Source organism: Bombus bifarius, unplaced genomic scaffold (genome assembly GCF_011952205.1).
Source record: "Bombus bifarius isolate JDL3187 unplaced genomic scaffold, Bbif_JDL3187 scf7180000007974, whole genome shotgun sequence".
In the NCBI taxonomy this organism is placed as follows: Eukaryota; Metazoa; Arthropoda; class Insecta; order Hymenoptera; family Apidae; genus Bombus; species Bombus bifarius.
In genome coordinates this window covers 2,355,802-2,372,578 of record NW_022884360.1, presented here as the reverse complement: position 1 = coordinate 2,372,578, position 16,777 = coordinate 2,355,802, and the positions used below count along the sequence as shown (strand labels likewise).

Here is a 16,777-nt window from a genome sequence, read left to right as displayed (position 1 = left end):
CACTGATATACATTATAAACGGGTGTAGACCTGTAGCTCCTTCTGGCGTGAATATCTTGTACTATAATAGGGTAAAACCTAGTGCGCCGCATTTAACTGCACAACAGCGTGGCAACGAACAAAAGATTATTTAACAATTTATTGATTAAATATCAAAATTATTAATCAGTAATAATTGCGATCACTTCCAAATTTCGTATTTACTTTTGTTACCATAGAAAGAAACATTGTCAAGATATAAATCGATCGCTTTCTAATATTATAAACTCCAATCAAATTAATGTTTATCAGTATTAGTTAATGGCAACTTATGTTATTGGATAATAAACAAATCGTAGATTGTCATGTAAAATTCGAGTAGATAAATAGGTTATTCTGTGATCCAAGAAGCTAAAATCGTTGAATCGTAAAATCGTTAGAACCGTCACGCTGAGCAAAGAATCTAAGTAAATTTCATTAAAGCGTAAATTTTTGCTACAAATTAAAAAACTTTTTAAATTGAAAAATTCAATCTATTATAATTCAATCTTAAATATAAATTATTGTTCACGTTAATTTTCCTCGGTATGCATTTTTTCATTTAAACGTCGAGTTAGGTTTTCGAATTGTTTGAAGTTAAAATGCGAGCAGAATGCTGAAGCACTTCACGTGCTGCAACCACGCGAGATTCTTCAAAATTTTGGAAAATTCACACAATACGTCAATGCATAAATGCAACCCTATTTTCCCTAGATTTTGATCACGTGGTTTTATTTACTTATGACTCAACTCGTTGGTCAGACGATACAGTATAGTCTGTATAGTGCAGTACTATCAGTTATCAACCTTTCATGATATCCACTTTCCAATTTTGTTTTTTGTAAATATGTAAGAAATGATAGTGTCATAATAGTAGTTAAAAGTAATTATAAAAAGTACTGCTTGAAAGTGATGCTGGAAAAGTATAGGATGGTACTAAAACATATGTGAATTATCAAAAGATATGTCACAAATTTGACAAATATATTTTACATGTCATTTATTTGAAATCAGTATTTTAACATATTTCGATTAACATTAGCAAATATAGGAAGTAATAATGATAGAATCATCAGCATGGAATTCGAAAAAGGACGAGACCATATACAAAGCGGCAGGTTCGATACATTTACGAAAATATGGACAGTTTTTTGAGAATTTAGCTAAGCAAACATGGAAAAAAGATTCTACATTAGAATATTTCATGGAAGGACCTCTTCGGCTTGTATACAAACCTGTTGAGGATATCAGCTTGATAAATTTAATAGAAATGGAAAATAAATATTTATCAAAGCTACTTGCTGCAGTTGCAGGTACCTGCAGAGAAATTAGGCTTCTTGTGATGGAAGCTAAGATGTTCTATAAAAAATTGTTTACTCATGGTGAAAGAGGGGCAGAGAATAATCAGAATAATATCACATCTCTTTTGTCTGATCTGCAAGATCTATTTGTTTTTGTGAATAGGATATGGACAGTAGCACATTTGACAACGGAACAATTATCTAGTCTAGCGGGTGACTCTAACGATATTTATTTACCTGTATTAATAGAACATTTTATTGATTTGTTTATAATCGTTTTGACATTGGATGAAATTATTGAATCCCAGCCTTCGTTGTTAGAACAGTGGAAAAAGTACAGAATGAATGTGCGTTCTATCATGCACAATCCATTGCAATTTGGCATAAGTGAATCTAAATTACATACACTGAATAAGTTATTAAAAGATTTACAAGAGAATTTATTAAAGAAAGTTTTATTTTCCAAGACAATTGAACGTATAATGGATGTGAATAAAGGACCTATAATGAGTGAACAGATTACCAATTATTTAAAAAATTTAATTGTAGACATAGAAAATAAACCAAATGATTATGTTTCATTGAATAAAAGTTGGATCAAAATAAATATTGGAATTGTTGTAACAACAAAATTATTTGGCACCTGTGATAAAAGATTAATTAAAAGAGTGCTTGAAAGTAATAAAAAATTTTATGCTGTAAATTTAATTGGAAATGTCATATGGATTCCCAGTAAATTTTTAAGTGATTTTTTGCCAAAAGAAGCTGGTAATGCTGTTGGTCAACAAGTAGGAGAAAGAATACTATGTTTGAGGATACAAAAACTTTCCCAGACTGTGAATGGATTAATTCAGAAAGCAGTAACATGGTGCATTGAAATGCAAAGTATTTTAATGAAAACAAGTCTTCAGATTTCAGATATTGGGCAGAAACAAACTTTATTAATTGATTTAGTTGCATTGTTATCTCAGATTAAAGAAATTGTATCTTTTATAATAAATATGCATGCGATTCTTATTAAACCAATGAATCGTAACACTGTTCAATTAATTTGTAGATTAATAGAAGTACAAAAGTCTTTGCAGACTACATTTTACATATTGGGACCAGTTATAGTGCAATCACAAAGTCAAGTATTACAATACTTGAGTTATTATATTTTAATTACATTGGAAACTGCTCGGAAGAGTTTAATTCAGAAGGATAAAGGTTATAGCAGAGAAAAATTGGATGCATTGTCACTAGTGGGTTTAAGTATGAGATTATTAAATGGACCACCAAGTGCAGATAGAAGATTAATAATCAGATGTGCTCTAGCATGTGCTAGTCAATTAGCAGATACTTTTAAGGAAGAGGACATGGTGAAATTAAGATTCTCATTGAACAATTACGATATTGTTGCTGAATTGTATAATATTATTACAGATATCTGTGATTACTCTATATTACTATATCATCAGAATATAATTCCGGCTTATTTTTCTTCTGTAATAGATAGTAATTTAAGTATAAATCACATAGTTCATTTGTTTAATGCATTTAACAGCACCATTAGTGAACAAGAAGGATTAAATTTAAAACAGAAAAGAATTATGCAATTAAGAGAAATGTTGACTAAGAATATATTAGAACCTGTTTGTCATGAGATTGAAACTAATCTAAGACTTCATGTCCATGCACATTTAAAATTGGATTCTACAAATCCATTCAATATTGGGGCAAAAGATGGTGGAAGAATCGTACGATCATTACCACTACCTTTAACAAATAGTATGATATACGCTAAAAGATTCATTGAACATTATCTTGATGATATGTTTTACAATCTCACTACAGTAGCACTACATGATTGGAGAACATATAGAATGATGCATGCTTTGGCACATTATAAATTAAATCTAGATACTGTACAAAACTATTTACCTACACAGACCTTGGAACAGGGCTTAGATGCTTTAGAAATTATGAGAAATATTCATGTATTTGTATCAAAATATTTATATAATTTAAACACTCAAACTTTCATTGAACATACTAGTAACAATAAACATTTAAATACCATTGGAATTCGACATATAGCAAATTCTATCAGAACACATGGAACTGGTATTATGAGTACAACAGTTAACTTTGTATATCAATTTCTTCGTATAAAATTACATACATTTTCACAATTCCTATTTGATGAACATATAAAGTCGAGATTAATGCGAGATATAAGGTTCATCAAGGTTCAAAGAGAAAATGGTAGAACACCTTATACATATGAAAGAGCAGAAAAATTTCAGAAAGGGATCAGAAAATTAGGTATGACACCTGATGGTTTAAGTTATTTAGATCAATTTAGACAATTAATAACTCAAATTGGAAATGCATTGGGGTATGTACGATTAATTAGATCTGGTGGATTGCATGCTAGTTCAAATGCTATTTCATTTCTGCCAAACATCGATTCATCTGTACCATTTGAATTAATGTGTAAAAATTTACGTTATGGTGTAACAACTCAATCAGCAGCAAAGTGTTTAGAAAATAATATTGCAAATTTAATACGAAACTTTACAGAAGGAATACAATACTTCAAACTTCTTGTTGATGTATTTGCATCTGCTTTTCGAGATACTGAATCACATCATTTGCAACAATTTTATGCTATTGTACCTCCATTAACATTAAGTTTTATTGATAACTCAATATCGAATAAAGAAAAAATGTTTAAGAAAAATCAAACAGGTGCAGCTTTTACTGATGATGGTTTTGCAATGGGAATTGCTTACATAAATGCTCTTTTGAATCAGTCATCAGAATTGGATAGTTTACATTGGTTCAAAACAGTTGAACAGCATATAAATGCTGAACAGCAGGCTGCAGAAAGTAAAAATGTTCAAGGAGATGAAAAATTGCAACAAACAAGAGCATTAACATTAAAACGCTTAGGTGAAAGAAGTGCTGAATTCCAATTGCTCTATTATAGTTTATCTGGCGCTAGAGTATTCTTTAAACAGTCTGATATGTAATATTCCACAATCTGTAAAATGTATTATGGAATTAATTAATTACAATGTGATTGTTAAATATTTTTGTTTCATATTTCTTATTACTATTGTATAAAGAATGTCAAATTATATACTGTATAATACTATTATGTGCTTTATAAAAAATAGCTTTAAAACACTTTATATGCTATAAATTTACTTTATTTTCGTAATCCTTTTGTAACTTGTATTATATATATATATATATATATATATATATATATAAATGTATATATTACAATAATGAGAAAATAAAAATACAGGATAATATGTCAAATGAATCTTAACTTATTAAAGAGACACTAAAAATTACGTAGTTTATTTTTAAATAGTTAGGTTCGGTATTCTTAAGCTTATATTTATGCCTGTGGCACATACCGTGTTTAATTACACTCATTTATATATATAAACGTCTTCTACACCAACATATATATATGTATAATTGCAATCCTTGATATTTATTACTCAATAAGTAGTATGGCTAGATGAACAGACTAGAATTTATTACACTTACAACTCTAAATAGATAGGAGTTTCTCAAAAATGTAATTATAAATATGAAAGCGTCATTATTAATCCGCATAGCAATATAAAAAGAAATCTATTTTTATATCAGCAAAAAATCACGTAAAAATCAAATATGAAGTCAAAAATTCGCCAATTCTAAAATGCTCTTTCTTTAAATGTTTACTTTAACATTATGGATAGAAATTTTTTACTATAATTCATTTGATACCTATAAATATAATTTATTTTATATTTTAACAATGTTTACCAATAACTATACAAACTTTTTTTTAAATAAATATAAACTACAACAAAATTTTGTAGAAAAAACAACTACACATTCTAAATCATTGTCAACAATCAAATATAAATAATATACATAAATAATATCAACTATCTGTAAATACATTGTTTGTAAAGCTTCACAATGTCATGTTAAAAAAAAGAAAGAAAATATTTATAACAACATTCGACAGATCCTTATTTTAACAGTATGACTGTTGTAATTATTGTACTGTTACTATCTAGAATGTGTACTGGTTCACAGTACATTATTAAAATACGAAATATTTTGTAGTTTTGCAATTTTTTTCTTAGACAATATTTAGGGCTATTATTCCTACATTTTATCTTTTGATCTTTCTGTGCTCTTGAATTAAACAATTATTCAAGCAACTTAATAATATCATGTTAATTAAACTGCATAGAATATGAGTCTTACTAATTGTTTTCTAATTTAAATGATCCGCATTAATAAAACTATTTCCATCTAAATTTTCTTTGCAATTTGCCATTCAATTATTCATATTAATACAGATATGCCTCTTTCTCATTTCCGGACTGGATAAATTGCTGTAAGTACCAATTACTGAAAAATTGTTTTTTCTGGTAGAATGAAGGAAGTGTTATAATTTCTAAGATTGAAATCTAGACGACTCCTCTGGGTCCAATAAATCGTCACAGGAAGCTGTTGGGGGTAATAACTGTCTACCCCCTCGTTTTTTACTGCGTGTAAATACTTTAGTAAGTTGTGCAAACTTACGTCGAGATACTAGAATATAATTAAAATAATAAAAGTAAAACATAAATTCTATAATTTTTACATTCGTTATATTATAATAATATACAATTGCCAAAAATACCTTTGCCCATATTTTTTAGTCTTTCTTTAAAAAGATCTTCATCATCATGACCAATTTGATTGCCACACTTTTCAAGGCTTGTTCCTTGAATTTTTGTATCTATGATAAAGATAATGTAAATAATTGGAATTTTATGTCTTTTCCACATTGTTTGCACTATAAAAATTACAACTGCATATTACAAACCATTTTCTAAAGTTGACAAAAAGTCTTCATTCCAACGTAGTTCAGCCATAAATTCTTCATTTTGAAGAAATATAGCAATTCTTTCATCTTCTAACATCGAATTTTCTTGTAAACAGGAAGAATCTAAACTATCTTCACAAACTTGTTGAGGAAGCCGAAGGAATGTATCTGGTAATGGACCTAATAAAGCAGGTTGCCATTTACGTATACTTTTTAAGGATATTGTTGACTCTGCTTTCTGTGACTTAGAAGTACTTGGTGATTTTTCATTTTGCTCTAATTCACTTCTAATTTTTTCATTTTCATTATCTGTACTCATAGTAAGCAACTGATCGATTGTTGTATCTACGGCACCTTGGTTAGATCTTAACACAGCCTAAAAGTTTTGAAATAATTTTTTCATTTATTATGCATCATTATGCATCATTTCAGAACATACATTTAGACTGAAGACAGTTTCCAGTTACATAATGTAATTTAATACATTTATTAAATGAATTTACCTCAATCACATCATCATCCATTTGTGGAAACATGTTTTTGAAATCAGCCATTGCTTGATAAAATTCTAAAGTTGTTTGTTGTTGTTGTTGCTGCTGTTGCTGTTCCATAGCAGAGGCCATTATGTGGTGATTGTAGAATTGTTAATCTAAGTGAAACAATTAGCTTAATTAGTTACAGTTAGGAAGCTTTCAACAAAGATTTTGTAATATGACGTTATTTAATTTTACTTTGAAGATTCGATAAATCTAAAACGTTCCGAAAACATGAATAGACAAATCGTCATTCATAACGAGGGATATCGGTTTGTGATTATTACGTGAATGTCATGTTATTTGTTTGGGGAAATTAATTGCATCTTATTTTGCCTTTGTGTTATAATTAGTTATGCACCGTTGAGTTATACGAAATATCCATGCACATAATTGAAAACCGAGACAAGACTGTACCCTGTCATTACGCATGCAAGGAAGGTGACCAACTGTCAAAAATTTAGTGAGTGAGACCTTTCTTATGAAAAGTAAACCTATTCCAGAATTGCGAAACCACAGAACGGTATCACGATTTATCTAGTGAATCGAACTTGATTTTTATTGGTGTATTCTGGACAATTTATGTAATATTTTTTCATTTTATTCCAACACGAAATATTTAATATTAACTATTTTTAAAATAGCATGCAATAAATATAAATAATTGCAGAAACGAACGAACGAAATATTATTTATATAGAGGTAAGGGATAGTAACTTTTTGCATTTTTAGGTTAAGTTGATTGAATTTTTGAACGAATGGTCCGATCAGGGTCATATAAATTATAAATAGATCTGAACCGTGATTCACATATATATTCATATAATAAAACCGAATGCATATTCATACATGTGGGTATGTTACAACTCTGAAGTTTAATATTTCAAAATAAAAAGGTAAGTAATGTTTTCACAAGTTCTCTTCCATATGTTGTTAATTGAATAAAAATTATTATATTAAGAGCAAAAATCATTTCGAACACACATATCTTTTAGTTTCAGAAAATAAATATTTATGACAAAATAATTGTTTTTGTGTTATTTTATCTTATTTATGAAGCATCATAATTTAAAATTATGTGTGAAAAATTAATAAAATATTATTGATATAAATAAATATAAAATTTTATTAATTCATGTTTGAGACATGGACAATAAAATGAATTGTAACTCGTTTAACGTGGATAGTTTAATTAAACATTTCCTAAATTGTACACCAATAAATACAATAGACATTCTTGTATGTAAATTTTACAATCAATCTATAAATAATCTTTCAAAGATTTATAGAAATTTCACATTTCTATTTTAAAATTTGCAGAATTCAGAAGAAAATATTAATTGTTTAGTTCATTCAAAAAAGCAACAGGAGATCTTGGAAAGAACAGTAAATAGTGACTTAATTAAAAAATATCCAATTAAACGATCTTATCAGAGAGCATTTTTAAAATGGCTTATGAAAAAGGTATAAATAAATTAATATTTATAAAATAAATTCATTTCTAGAGTTAAAGATTTAATTTTTGTAATCTAGATTGAAGACGAAGGTGGTGAAATTTATGACGGTATTTATACAACATATTGTAATTTAATATCTTCCACTATAGAAGAATCTACTCACTATCGGCATTTTTTAATAGAAGATAATTGCATTAGTATAAAAGAAAGCACGAGTATTATATCAGAAGGTACAACAGGATTGTGTAGTTGGCAGGTATTTGGAAACTATGATTGTACAATACGATTTTTCGAATTTCCAGTTATAATATCATTCATAATTTGCAGGGAGCCATTGAGTTAAGTAAATGGTGCTTAGGAAATAAAGAAAAATTCTTTGGAAAAGTTATTTTAGAACTTGGTTGTGGTGTTGGCTTAACAGGATTATCCATTATTAAGACTTGTTTTCCTAAACAATATATATTTACAGATTGTCATAAAATTGTTCTTGAAATGGCTTTTGAAAACATTCAACTTAATTTAGTATGTAATGAAAGGAAAATAGAATCAGCACTAAAATATGATAGATTTAAATCGCAATTAAGGTGTAATTATACAGATGTTAAAATAGAAGAGCTAAGATGGGAAGATATTAATAAATATGTGAATGAACAATGGGTCTTACCAGATATAATAATTGGAGCTGATATTTTATATGATACCGATTCATTTTTGGGATTAGTAACGGGATTAAAAGGATTTTTATCTTATCCTAATAGATGTGCAATTATTGCAGTAACAGTTCGCAATAAAGACACTGTTTTACGGTTTCTACATCAATTAGGTATATTTTTTACTCTTAGATATTATATTTTCTACCAAATACATATTAAAAATTAATATTCTTTTTTTTAGCATATTATGATCTCCTTTTTAAAAAATATATACCACGGCAAACGGTACACCAAAAGTCAGCAAGTGAACCTGTTAAAATATTAAAGATTTATCATCGATAAACTTAAGATAATAAATTTTTATTGATATAATGTTTTTAACAATAATTATTTTAAAATGATCTTACTGGATTTCAAAGGCAATTTTTTGAATACCTATTATATAGTAAATTTTACTTAATACTTGTTTTATATATTTACATTTGCAAATAAAGAATATTTACTATAAATGTATTTAAATATACTTCACCAACAGGGAAAAATGTATACAGTAATTATTTATATTTCAATGGAAATTATATAATAAAAATTATTTATTTGTAAACTTACTAATATCAAGCAGATAACTTTATTTATTTCTTCTACTTACCAGAGAGATTTTCTCTCAGTGTCACTCAGATTCACAAAAAAATTGTACAAATCCTGTTTTATTGAATGGAATGATATATTTAATTTACAACATTTAAAATACTCATAAAAAGATTGCGAGAATTGTCATGTATTGACTTCAACACAATTTTAAATGTAAATTAAAACCTGAAAAATATATAACGTAAAGATTTATATAAATATGAATATAATTGCCAATAACCATTGCTTTACATTTGAATGAAAAATAATGAGGGACTTATATGAAATGAAAGTTGTTTATGTTTGTATCAATATTGTAGTATGTGCTTCTTTTTTTAATAGCTCCTTTTTGGTCACCGATTTACTACCATATGTTATTGCGACTATCTCTCAAAAACCTCGCGCCATAATAAATATTATTATGGATATAGTTTTCTAGTGCAACATCCTTATCGAATCATTAAGAGCAAAAGCAATATATATTCTTATTAATTTTTAATCTTTTTCTTTACTCATATTAAATTGTATTAATAAATTATAGTTTTATTTATATTATTTATATTATCATATTTGTTATATATTATTATACGTATTATATGTATAATCAATCTTTATCATTAATAATATACATTTTATAATAATATGTAACAATATACATATATATAATAATATGCTAGTAAATTGAAGTAAACGATATTGTGTTCCTTAAATAAAGCAATAAATAAAACAGTTGTTGCAAAAGATTAACATTATATTTTCTTCTGTTGCATTATTTCATAAATATTTAGGTTTAGTAAAAAGCTAATTTTTAGTAATTAATTGTCAATTACTTTGGTCGAGTCTTGCTGGTTTCAAATGTAACCTTTGAATTACATATTCAGGCATGCAATATGTCGGATTGATCTTTTTCAGAGGATAATCAGTATTTAAAAGGGAGAGTGCAGTTAAGCCAAAAAGAGTATGAAAAGGATCAGCAATATCTCCTGGACGATCACTAAATCCTCCTGATTCTGTATCTTGACATGCCAGTACAAATTTTACCTGTAAATTAATGTTGTAATAAAATTTGATTAACTTCGTCCATTTTTAATATAATATTAGTATTTTTTGCATTCTTTAACTTTTTTGAAGAAATACATACCAATTGTTCTTTATCAACCCAATGAAGGCGTCCTAAAATTGTTAGTGCAGAAAGGACCCACCAAGAATAACAAACATCAGGTAACTTTTCTGGTCTACCATTTAAACCCCCAGATGGAAGTTGTCTTTCACAAAGCCACCAACTTAATTGATCTGCATCTACTAAGTGAAGATTACCTGGCAATATTTAACACTTTATGTTATTTAATTTGTAAAAAGAATTGTATATATTTTTTCTCTTTCTTTTTATTTTATTATATTGATTTTGTTATATACTAGCTGAAGAATAATCAAAAATAAAATAAAAATTACCAGTTATTGATAAAAGCCCTATGGAGCAATAAATCATACCAGCATGACTTTCAGCTCCAGGTTTTGATCCAAATCCACCATCAAAATTCATACATTTCATCACAAATTCAACTGCCTTATCAACATCTATTGCATCCAGTCGATTCTAAAATAATATTATTATAGTCTAAGTTAATTCATAAGCTTACTATTTTTGTAACTTTAAGTATTATATTATTCTATTATCATAAAAAAAAATACAAAAACAGAAATATAGATATAATTTAATACATTTTTGCACAGATTTAATATCTGTCAACATCTGTCTAATATCTATCAATAGATTAAATCTCTTATTACTATGTTTATTTACCAAAAGTGATAAAGTTGCCACAGCACAAAAAGAAAATCTTGTATCAACTTCACCCCAGATATCACCTGTGAAACTTCCATCTGGTTGTTGTCTTTCCTTTACATATTTTACAACTCTTTCTATGTCAATAGTATCTAATGCATTATAGATACAAAGTATTTGTACTGCACTCAAAGTGTAAAGAATATGTGGATCATGTTGTAAACTTGCAGCTATGCCACCACTGTCTGTTTGACATTGAGCAATAAATTCTAGTACCTCATTTCGATTTGTCTCTTCAAGTTTACCCATAAGATCCAGTGCTGTTAAACCCCAGTACATTCCAGACATTCTCATATGTTCTGTCATACAATACATCTAAAATTTATTATTTCCATTAATTGTACATTAAACCTAATTTAATTATATATATGCAAGTAATCCTTATACTACTTATAATATAAAAAATATAATACATAAAATTTAAAATAATATTATAATATACTTACATATTCATCTTTATCAGTGCCATAAGAAAGTAAAAAGTTTGCATGCTTTTCCAATAGTAATTCAGGAACTGAAGCTGGAAGTTCGATGTCATGTTTTAGCACTGGCTAAAGCATAAATTAAAAAACATTGTTAGAGCATGTATGATGAAAATAGTAATAAATTTATATTTGTATAAATAATATCCTATTTTATTCTAAGTTTTTTTGTAAAATCTTATTCTAGGAACTGTATAAACCATATTCTATTTAATAAAAAAATCTATAAAATAAAATCATTGTAATAATATAATACGCAAAAAAAGGATAAATTAACCTAAGACAGAATTAATGTTTTAACCCAGAATAAATAATTTGTATTAAACTCTTTGTCCACTCACCATGTTACAAAGTTCTTTTTTAAGAAGTATGTAAATTACTATGTTTTATTAATTTTCATTCATTTAAGTCAATTTATAAAAACTTTTTACACTTCTTACACCTCTGATAAAAATATACCTCATCCTTCGTTGAAGAATAGCTTCATTTTCGGCCTAACCTCAAAATAGAAATTCTTAGTGATAACAAAAAGGCGCGGATTTTCAAAAAAAATTCTAAAAGAGAAAAGAATAAAAGATTATAATAAGTTTACGTAAAGTAATAACATTGAAGTTGTAGTTATTTCTATTTTCTTTTTAAAAAGGTTTGTTTATTTTTAAGTAAATACTTATTGTTTATTTTTAACTTAAAATCAGAAGTATGAAATAATTTCTCATTTAGAATAGATAATATATATTTAATAATTTGAATAGTTTTTGTAGAAAAACGACATTTATTTAACAATTTCAATATTTCAATTGTTTTTTCTTTTTCGCCATATTCATTACATTCAGGAACTCCAATGTTCACTAAAACAAACAAGAACTGAATTTAGTAATGTCATTATGTGGTAAACTGACCTATACTAATTTTTCAAATAGTGATTCTGATATAATATTGTAATAAAATAATTTAGTGAAGCATTTAAATTAATTCATGTAAACGGCAAAATATTTAATCGTAATTTAAAACCAATAATTTTTTATAATTTCGTTTTTTATTTTACCTCAAATTAATATTCAGCTGGATACAGATTCTTCATCATCATCAACATTATCATAATTAGAATTCGTACTTGTGACATCCTCATCATTCTCCTGTTCTTGATCACCTTGATCTTCTTGTTCATCTTCATTGTCCTCTTTATTTGACATTTCTTCCCATTTTTCATCTGATTCGCTTTCCAAATCTTCATCTTCAACTCCACCATCTTCATCTGATGAATCTATTTATATTTATTTATGTTTATTAATTTCAGCTTTAAATAAATACTATAAATGGTAAAAATAGTATAATATATCAAATAAGACGGGAAATTATGTATTATTAATTTTTATACAAAGAAAGATTTTGTCCAAAACTTATTTTAATTTATAAATTGTATTTTGAAAAATAGTTTTAAAACATCGATTGCAACAAAATAATATTTTTATAGATACAAACCTGTATCTTGGTAGACAAGGCAGTTTTCGCTAATGTCTTTGTCTTGCTCTTCCATTGTTTGAGAAATTTGACCAGTGATAAGAGATACTCGACCCTTAAGTTTCGAGAGCTCTGTTAAAAGAGTTAGTTTAGCATCCATTAAACTTAAAATTGGCCCAAATAATTCTACAAGGTCTGCTTGTGATAATAAATGTCCCGCGTGAGTTGTTAATAATGCTTCCAACCATCGTACAGCAATTTTACTCCTATAATATAATCAATTAATAAAAATTAAGCACGATTTTTAGGCTTCTATAGTTAATGATTTTAAATATACTACAAAAATTAGTTAACGTTTGATAATCTTACGTGTATGTTTTACCCTGCAGTAGGATGGTAAGTTCTTTAAGAAGAGGACCAATTGCTTGAATTGGTAACTTGGCAATAGTATTCCTAATAATAGTCTCATTTTTCGTGAGAAAAATGTTGTTCAAAATAGCTTTATCTTTACTATTTAAGCCTTGTACCAAAAGTTGTGCTCTACTATTACCCGTGCTCGTGATTTTGCCTGTAGGATTGCTTTCAGCACTTAAGCTCAAGTTTTCCAATCTATCTTTTAATAATAATTGTGACCCACCACTGCTTCTAATCTTTTTTTGTGTAGTTTCAATTATTCCTACAACAGATAAATCAAAATTAAATTACAAATTTGTTGAAAATACAAAATAATTGATCTACTGTTGTGTATAAATGTTGCTCTGTTTAAATATCAAAGATAAATACCTGGTGTAAGATATTCAACATTATCTTCAATTATAGTGGACTTCACTTTAGAAATTTCTTCTTTTCTGTCTTTGCTTTTTTTATATTCTGAACGTACTAGATACTGTACTTTATCAGAAAAATCTGGTGTCACTTTTTCAAATATAGGATTAAGGTATGTTCCATATGCTAATAATAATTTTTCATCTTCTGTCAATATTCCATTTAAGATAGAAATTTGTTGAACACTATCTTTTTGGCTTATATCAGAAGCGACTGCAATATTTAAACTTGGCTTCAAAGGTTTTGACCGACCATTTGGTTGGTATTGAAATAGATGTGCTTGGCCAGACCTTGTTACTACTAACACTATCACTTGAAAGTTTTCAGAAATGTGTGTAGAAACACTTATTGGATCATCTTGCAAAGCTAAACTTGCCACAGCAGTTCTTTCATTTCTTTGCTGAAAATATTTTCTTAATTAGTAGATATAATTGTATATTTAATTAAAACTGAATAAAATTTTGAAAAGGACACATATAATACTTCTCTTTTTCTAGAAATTAATTTGGGAGCTCTAATAAAATCATATTTAAAGTCCATTATCAGAACTTTTTAAAAATTAACTAGATTTATATTTTATATTGTTAACAATAATTTTTTTTTTATTTAAGTATATGGGGAAGTTACCAATGCACCACAAATTGTCAAATGATTAAATGATTCTTTCTTAGCATACTCTCCTTATAATGCAGGGAAAGGACAGAAAATGTATACCTTTATAAAGAATTGTCAATTCTCATATAATAATGTGTTATGGTTAATAAGTACAGCATATTAAAAAAAATTAATGAAAATAAGAAGTTTAAAAAATGCATCTTACTTCATCCAATGCCCAAACATTTAGGTAACCATCCCCACAAGCACCACTGATAACATAATTGTTACCAGATGTCATTTGAACAGTATGAAGACATGACACTTCATTAGCATGGCCTGTGAATGTCCTTACTAACTGCTTAGTATCTAGATTCCACCATTTAATAACCCTTTCTCCTGATAACAAACTCTTTCCATCTGGTGAAACTGCTAATGATACAGTTTTTCCTTTGCCTGATTTCCATTTACATCTTACACCATTTTCTTGCAAATTCCATTGAATAATGTGGTGATCATTTGCTGCAGAAAATAAACCAACATTTTCAGACCAAGTCACTGCAGTAACAGTACCAGAATGACCATTTAATTGTGCAGTAACTAAGGAAGTTGTTGTATCATAAAGTGTGACTCTTCCATTTGTCGAACCCATGGCAACAATGCCCTTTTGATTGGATTCTTCTGAAATTGATTTCTTTCTGCGTTTTTTCCATGGTGAAGGCTAAAAATAAAATAAAATAACTATTTTCAATTATATACTCAAAAGACTTTATTAATCAAATTAATTTTATTATTATAAATTAAAATAAATTAGTATTATTGTAAAATATTCTATGTTTTCTATTTGATAACTAGTACTAATTATACCAATTTATCTTATGTTAAATATACTATTAATCTATAAGTAAATATACTATTACATTAAATATACTATAATTTGGTTCTCATACTATTCATTAATATTTAATAACTTATGAAGTAACGTATATTTCTAATATCCAAAGTTGATTGAAAAAGGAATGGTATCAATCTATTTTAAATTTTTATATCATACTGTTATACTCAAGAAATTGAAATTTTACAATAACATAAACATTTATACTATGTACAATTATAACACAAAGATCTTAAAAATCATTTATTTAATATTTCGTTTATATTACAAAACAAAATACCTTTATAAATAAAGATATTACATCTACACAATATATAGTAAAATATTATGAGAACAATAATAAATTTATTGCGTATTCTGATATAAATTTAATAAAGAAATGAACAAAGATTATAACCTCAAATACCATTTAATTAAAGAAATATAACTTAATAATAAAGGCAAGTGAAAAGGAAAAATTCATGAAATAAAAGATATTCACAACTTAAAATACTTTTGTGAAAGTCTCATTTCAGTGTTTATTTTGGTATAAAATTTGTAAAAAATTGCGAAACGCATGGAAAGCATAACCTCTAAAAGTGCTGTGAAGTATGATTAATTAAAGATTATAAACATTCATGATTCATGATATGACTTAAAAGATAGGTTGAGTTCGGAAAAAGTTTTATTTTATCATAATATACAGAATAAATCTACGAAAGAATAAGAAAATCTAACATTTGTACGAATATAGAGTAAAGGAGCACATGGTTTACCGATGTATTTGTTGTTCGAGAACTGACGTAAAGCCAAGCCAAAACACAACATGGTGAAGAAAGATGAGAATTAGAAACATATTCTTGTTTCAAACGGCCAGTGCCAGTATCCCAAATTTTTAATTTTCCATCATTACCGCAATGTGCAAAATATTCACCGTCGGAAGAAAAAGCGTAATTAGCGGTAGTCACCATTTTTGAACTATTGCTACTACCAGAGTGGAAATGAGAGTGCTCACGCCCGTAGTTTCAGTTATTTCACAGTACAGGTGCTGCACCATGCGGCCAAGTGCTGAGTTTAATTGACATTAACATGTACAAGAACCTATAAAATTAGGAATCTGTCCTTTTTGGTTGGAACTTAGCATATACAAGAATCTATGTATTTAAGCTTAAAGTTTCTACCTTAAACTTAAGTAACTTAAATTCTCTTGGAGAATGTTCATAATTAGTAGTT

The 16,777-nt window shown here is 27.3% G+C and overlaps 5 protein-coding genes across 10 annotated transcripts; 2 read left to right on the top strand and 3 right to left on the bottom strand.

Moving 5' to 3' along the window:
* Positions 1 to 770: 770 nt before the first annotated feature.
* LOC117216880 (WASH complex subunit 4) lies at positions 771 to 4,498 on the top strand. The gene has a single exon (XM_033464010.1). It carries the CDS (start codon positions 1,079 to 1,081, stop codon positions 4,334 to 4,336), a length of 3,258 nt encoding a protein of 1,085 aa, XP_033319901.1. The 5' UTR covers positions 771 to 1,078; the 3' UTR covers positions 4,337 to 4,498.
* A 946-nt stretch (positions 4,499 to 5,444) lies between these two features.
* On the bottom strand, positions 5,445 to 7,542 carry LOC117216884 (CUE domain-containing protein 1). Of its 4 annotated transcripts, none has more exons than XM_033464020.1 (5): positions 7,440 to 7,542; positions 6,693 to 6,838; positions 6,190 to 6,565; positions 6,004 to 6,102; positions 5,445 to 5,912 (listed from the first exon to the last, which is right to left on the bottom strand). In XM_033464020.1, the coding sequence occupies exons 2-5, from the start codon at positions 6,810 to 6,812 to the stop codon at positions 5,776 to 5,778; spliced, it is 732 nt and encodes a 243-aa protein (XP_033319911.1). In that variant the 5' UTR covers positions 6,813 to 6,838; positions 7,440 to 7,542; the 3' UTR covers positions 5,445 to 5,775. The 4 variants fall into 4 exon arrangements, with proteins under 4 accessions (XP_033319911.1, XP_033319909.1, XP_033319910.1 ...); XM_033464018.1 differs by lacking the exon at positions 7,440 to 7,542 and adding an exon at positions 7,140 to 7,277; XM_033464019.1 differs by lacking the exon at positions 7,440 to 7,542 and adding an exon at positions 7,084 to 7,172.
* On the top strand, positions 7,532 to 9,603 carry LOC117216882 (protein-lysine N-methyltransferase EEF2KMT). Of its 3 annotated transcripts, XM_033464013.1 has the most exons (6): positions 7,788 to 7,961; positions 8,043 to 8,186; positions 8,256 to 8,286; positions 8,362 to 8,435; positions 8,507 to 9,002; positions 9,074 to 9,603. In XM_033464013.1, exons 1-6 carry the CDS (start codon positions 7,869 to 7,871, stop codon positions 9,172 to 9,174), a joined length of 939 nt encoding a protein of 312 aa, XP_033319904.1. In that variant the 5' UTR covers positions 7,788 to 7,868; the 3' UTR covers positions 9,175 to 9,603. The 3 variants fall into 3 exon arrangements, with proteins under 3 accessions (XP_033319905.1, XP_033319904.1, XP_033319903.1); XM_033464014.1 differs by lacking the exon at positions 7,788 to 7,961 and adding an exon at positions 7,532 to 7,618 and having other exon boundaries at positions 8,256 to 8,435; positions 9,074 to 9,601; XM_033464012.1 differs by having other exon boundaries at positions 7,797 to 7,961; positions 8,256 to 8,435; positions 9,074 to 9,596.
* Positions 9,604 to 10,195: 592 nt separating this feature from the next.
* On the bottom strand, positions 10,196 to 12,286 carry LOC117216883 (geranylgeranyl transferase type-2 subunit beta). The gene is made up of 6 exons (XM_033464015.1): positions 12,132 to 12,286; positions 11,755 to 11,859; positions 11,267 to 11,623; positions 10,915 to 11,059; positions 10,604 to 10,779; positions 10,196 to 10,503 (listed from the first exon to the last, which is right to left on the bottom strand). Exons 1-6 carry the CDS (start codon positions 12,132 to 12,134, stop codon positions 10,285 to 10,287), a joined length of 1,005 nt encoding a protein of 334 aa, XP_033319906.1. The 5' UTR covers positions 12,135 to 12,286; the 3' UTR covers positions 10,196 to 10,284.
* A 318-nt stretch (positions 12,287 to 12,604) lies between these two features.
* LOC117216881 (WD repeat-containing protein 43) lies at positions 12,605 to 16,616 on the bottom strand. The gene is given in 8 exon segments (XM_033464011.1): positions 12,605 to 12,638; positions 12,836 to 13,054; positions 13,273 to 13,517; positions 13,621 to 13,927; positions 14,035 to 14,476; positions 14,897 to 15,391; positions 16,321 to 16,559; positions 16,562 to 16,616. Coding segments are annotated over 7 exon segments (1,974 nt in total). The 5' UTR covers positions 16,602 to 16,616; the 3' UTR covers positions 12,605 to 12,638; positions 12,836 to 12,848.
* Positions 16,617 to 16,777: the final 161 nt, after the last annotated feature.

Bases quoted from the DNA above. Each gene is read 5' to 3' on its own strand.
- LOC117216880 (XM_033464010.1), top strand. From the start codon at position 1,079: ATGATAGAATCATCAGCATGGAATTCGAAAAAGGACGAGACCATATAC.
- LOC117216884 (XM_033464020.1), bottom strand. From the start codon at position 6,812: ATGGCCTCTGCTATGGAACAGCAACAGCAGCAACAACAACAACAAACA. The intron at 6,103-6,189 runs GTTTGTAATATG...TCTTTATCATAG, and splicing joins TTTGTCAACTTTAGAAAATG to ATACAAAAATTCAAGGAACA. The intron at 5,913-6,003 runs GTATTTTTGGCA...ATTATATTCTAG, and splicing joins ACTAAAAAATATGGGCAAAG to TATCTCGACGTAAGTTTGCA.
- LOC117216882 (XM_033464012.1), top strand. From the start codon at position 7,869: ATGGACAATAAAATGAATTGTAACTCGTTTAACGTGGATAGTTTAATT. The intron at 8,187-8,255 runs GTATAAATAAAT...TTTGTAATCTAG, and splicing joins TAAAATGGCTTATGAAAAAG to ATTGAAGACGAAGGTGGTGA. The intron at 8,436-8,506 runs GTATTTGGAAAC...CATAATTTGCAG, and splicing joins CAGGATTGTGTAGTTGGCAG to GGAGCCATTGAGTTAAGTAA.
- LOC117216883 (XM_033464015.1), bottom strand. The intron at 11,060-11,266 runs GTAAATAAACAT...ATATTATTTTAG, and splicing joins TGGCAACTTTATCACTTTTG to AATCGACTGGATGCAATAGA. The intron at 10,780-10,914 runs GTAATTTTTATT...AAATATTGCCAG, and splicing joins AGGGCTTTTATCAATAACTG to GTAATCTTCACTTAGTAGAT.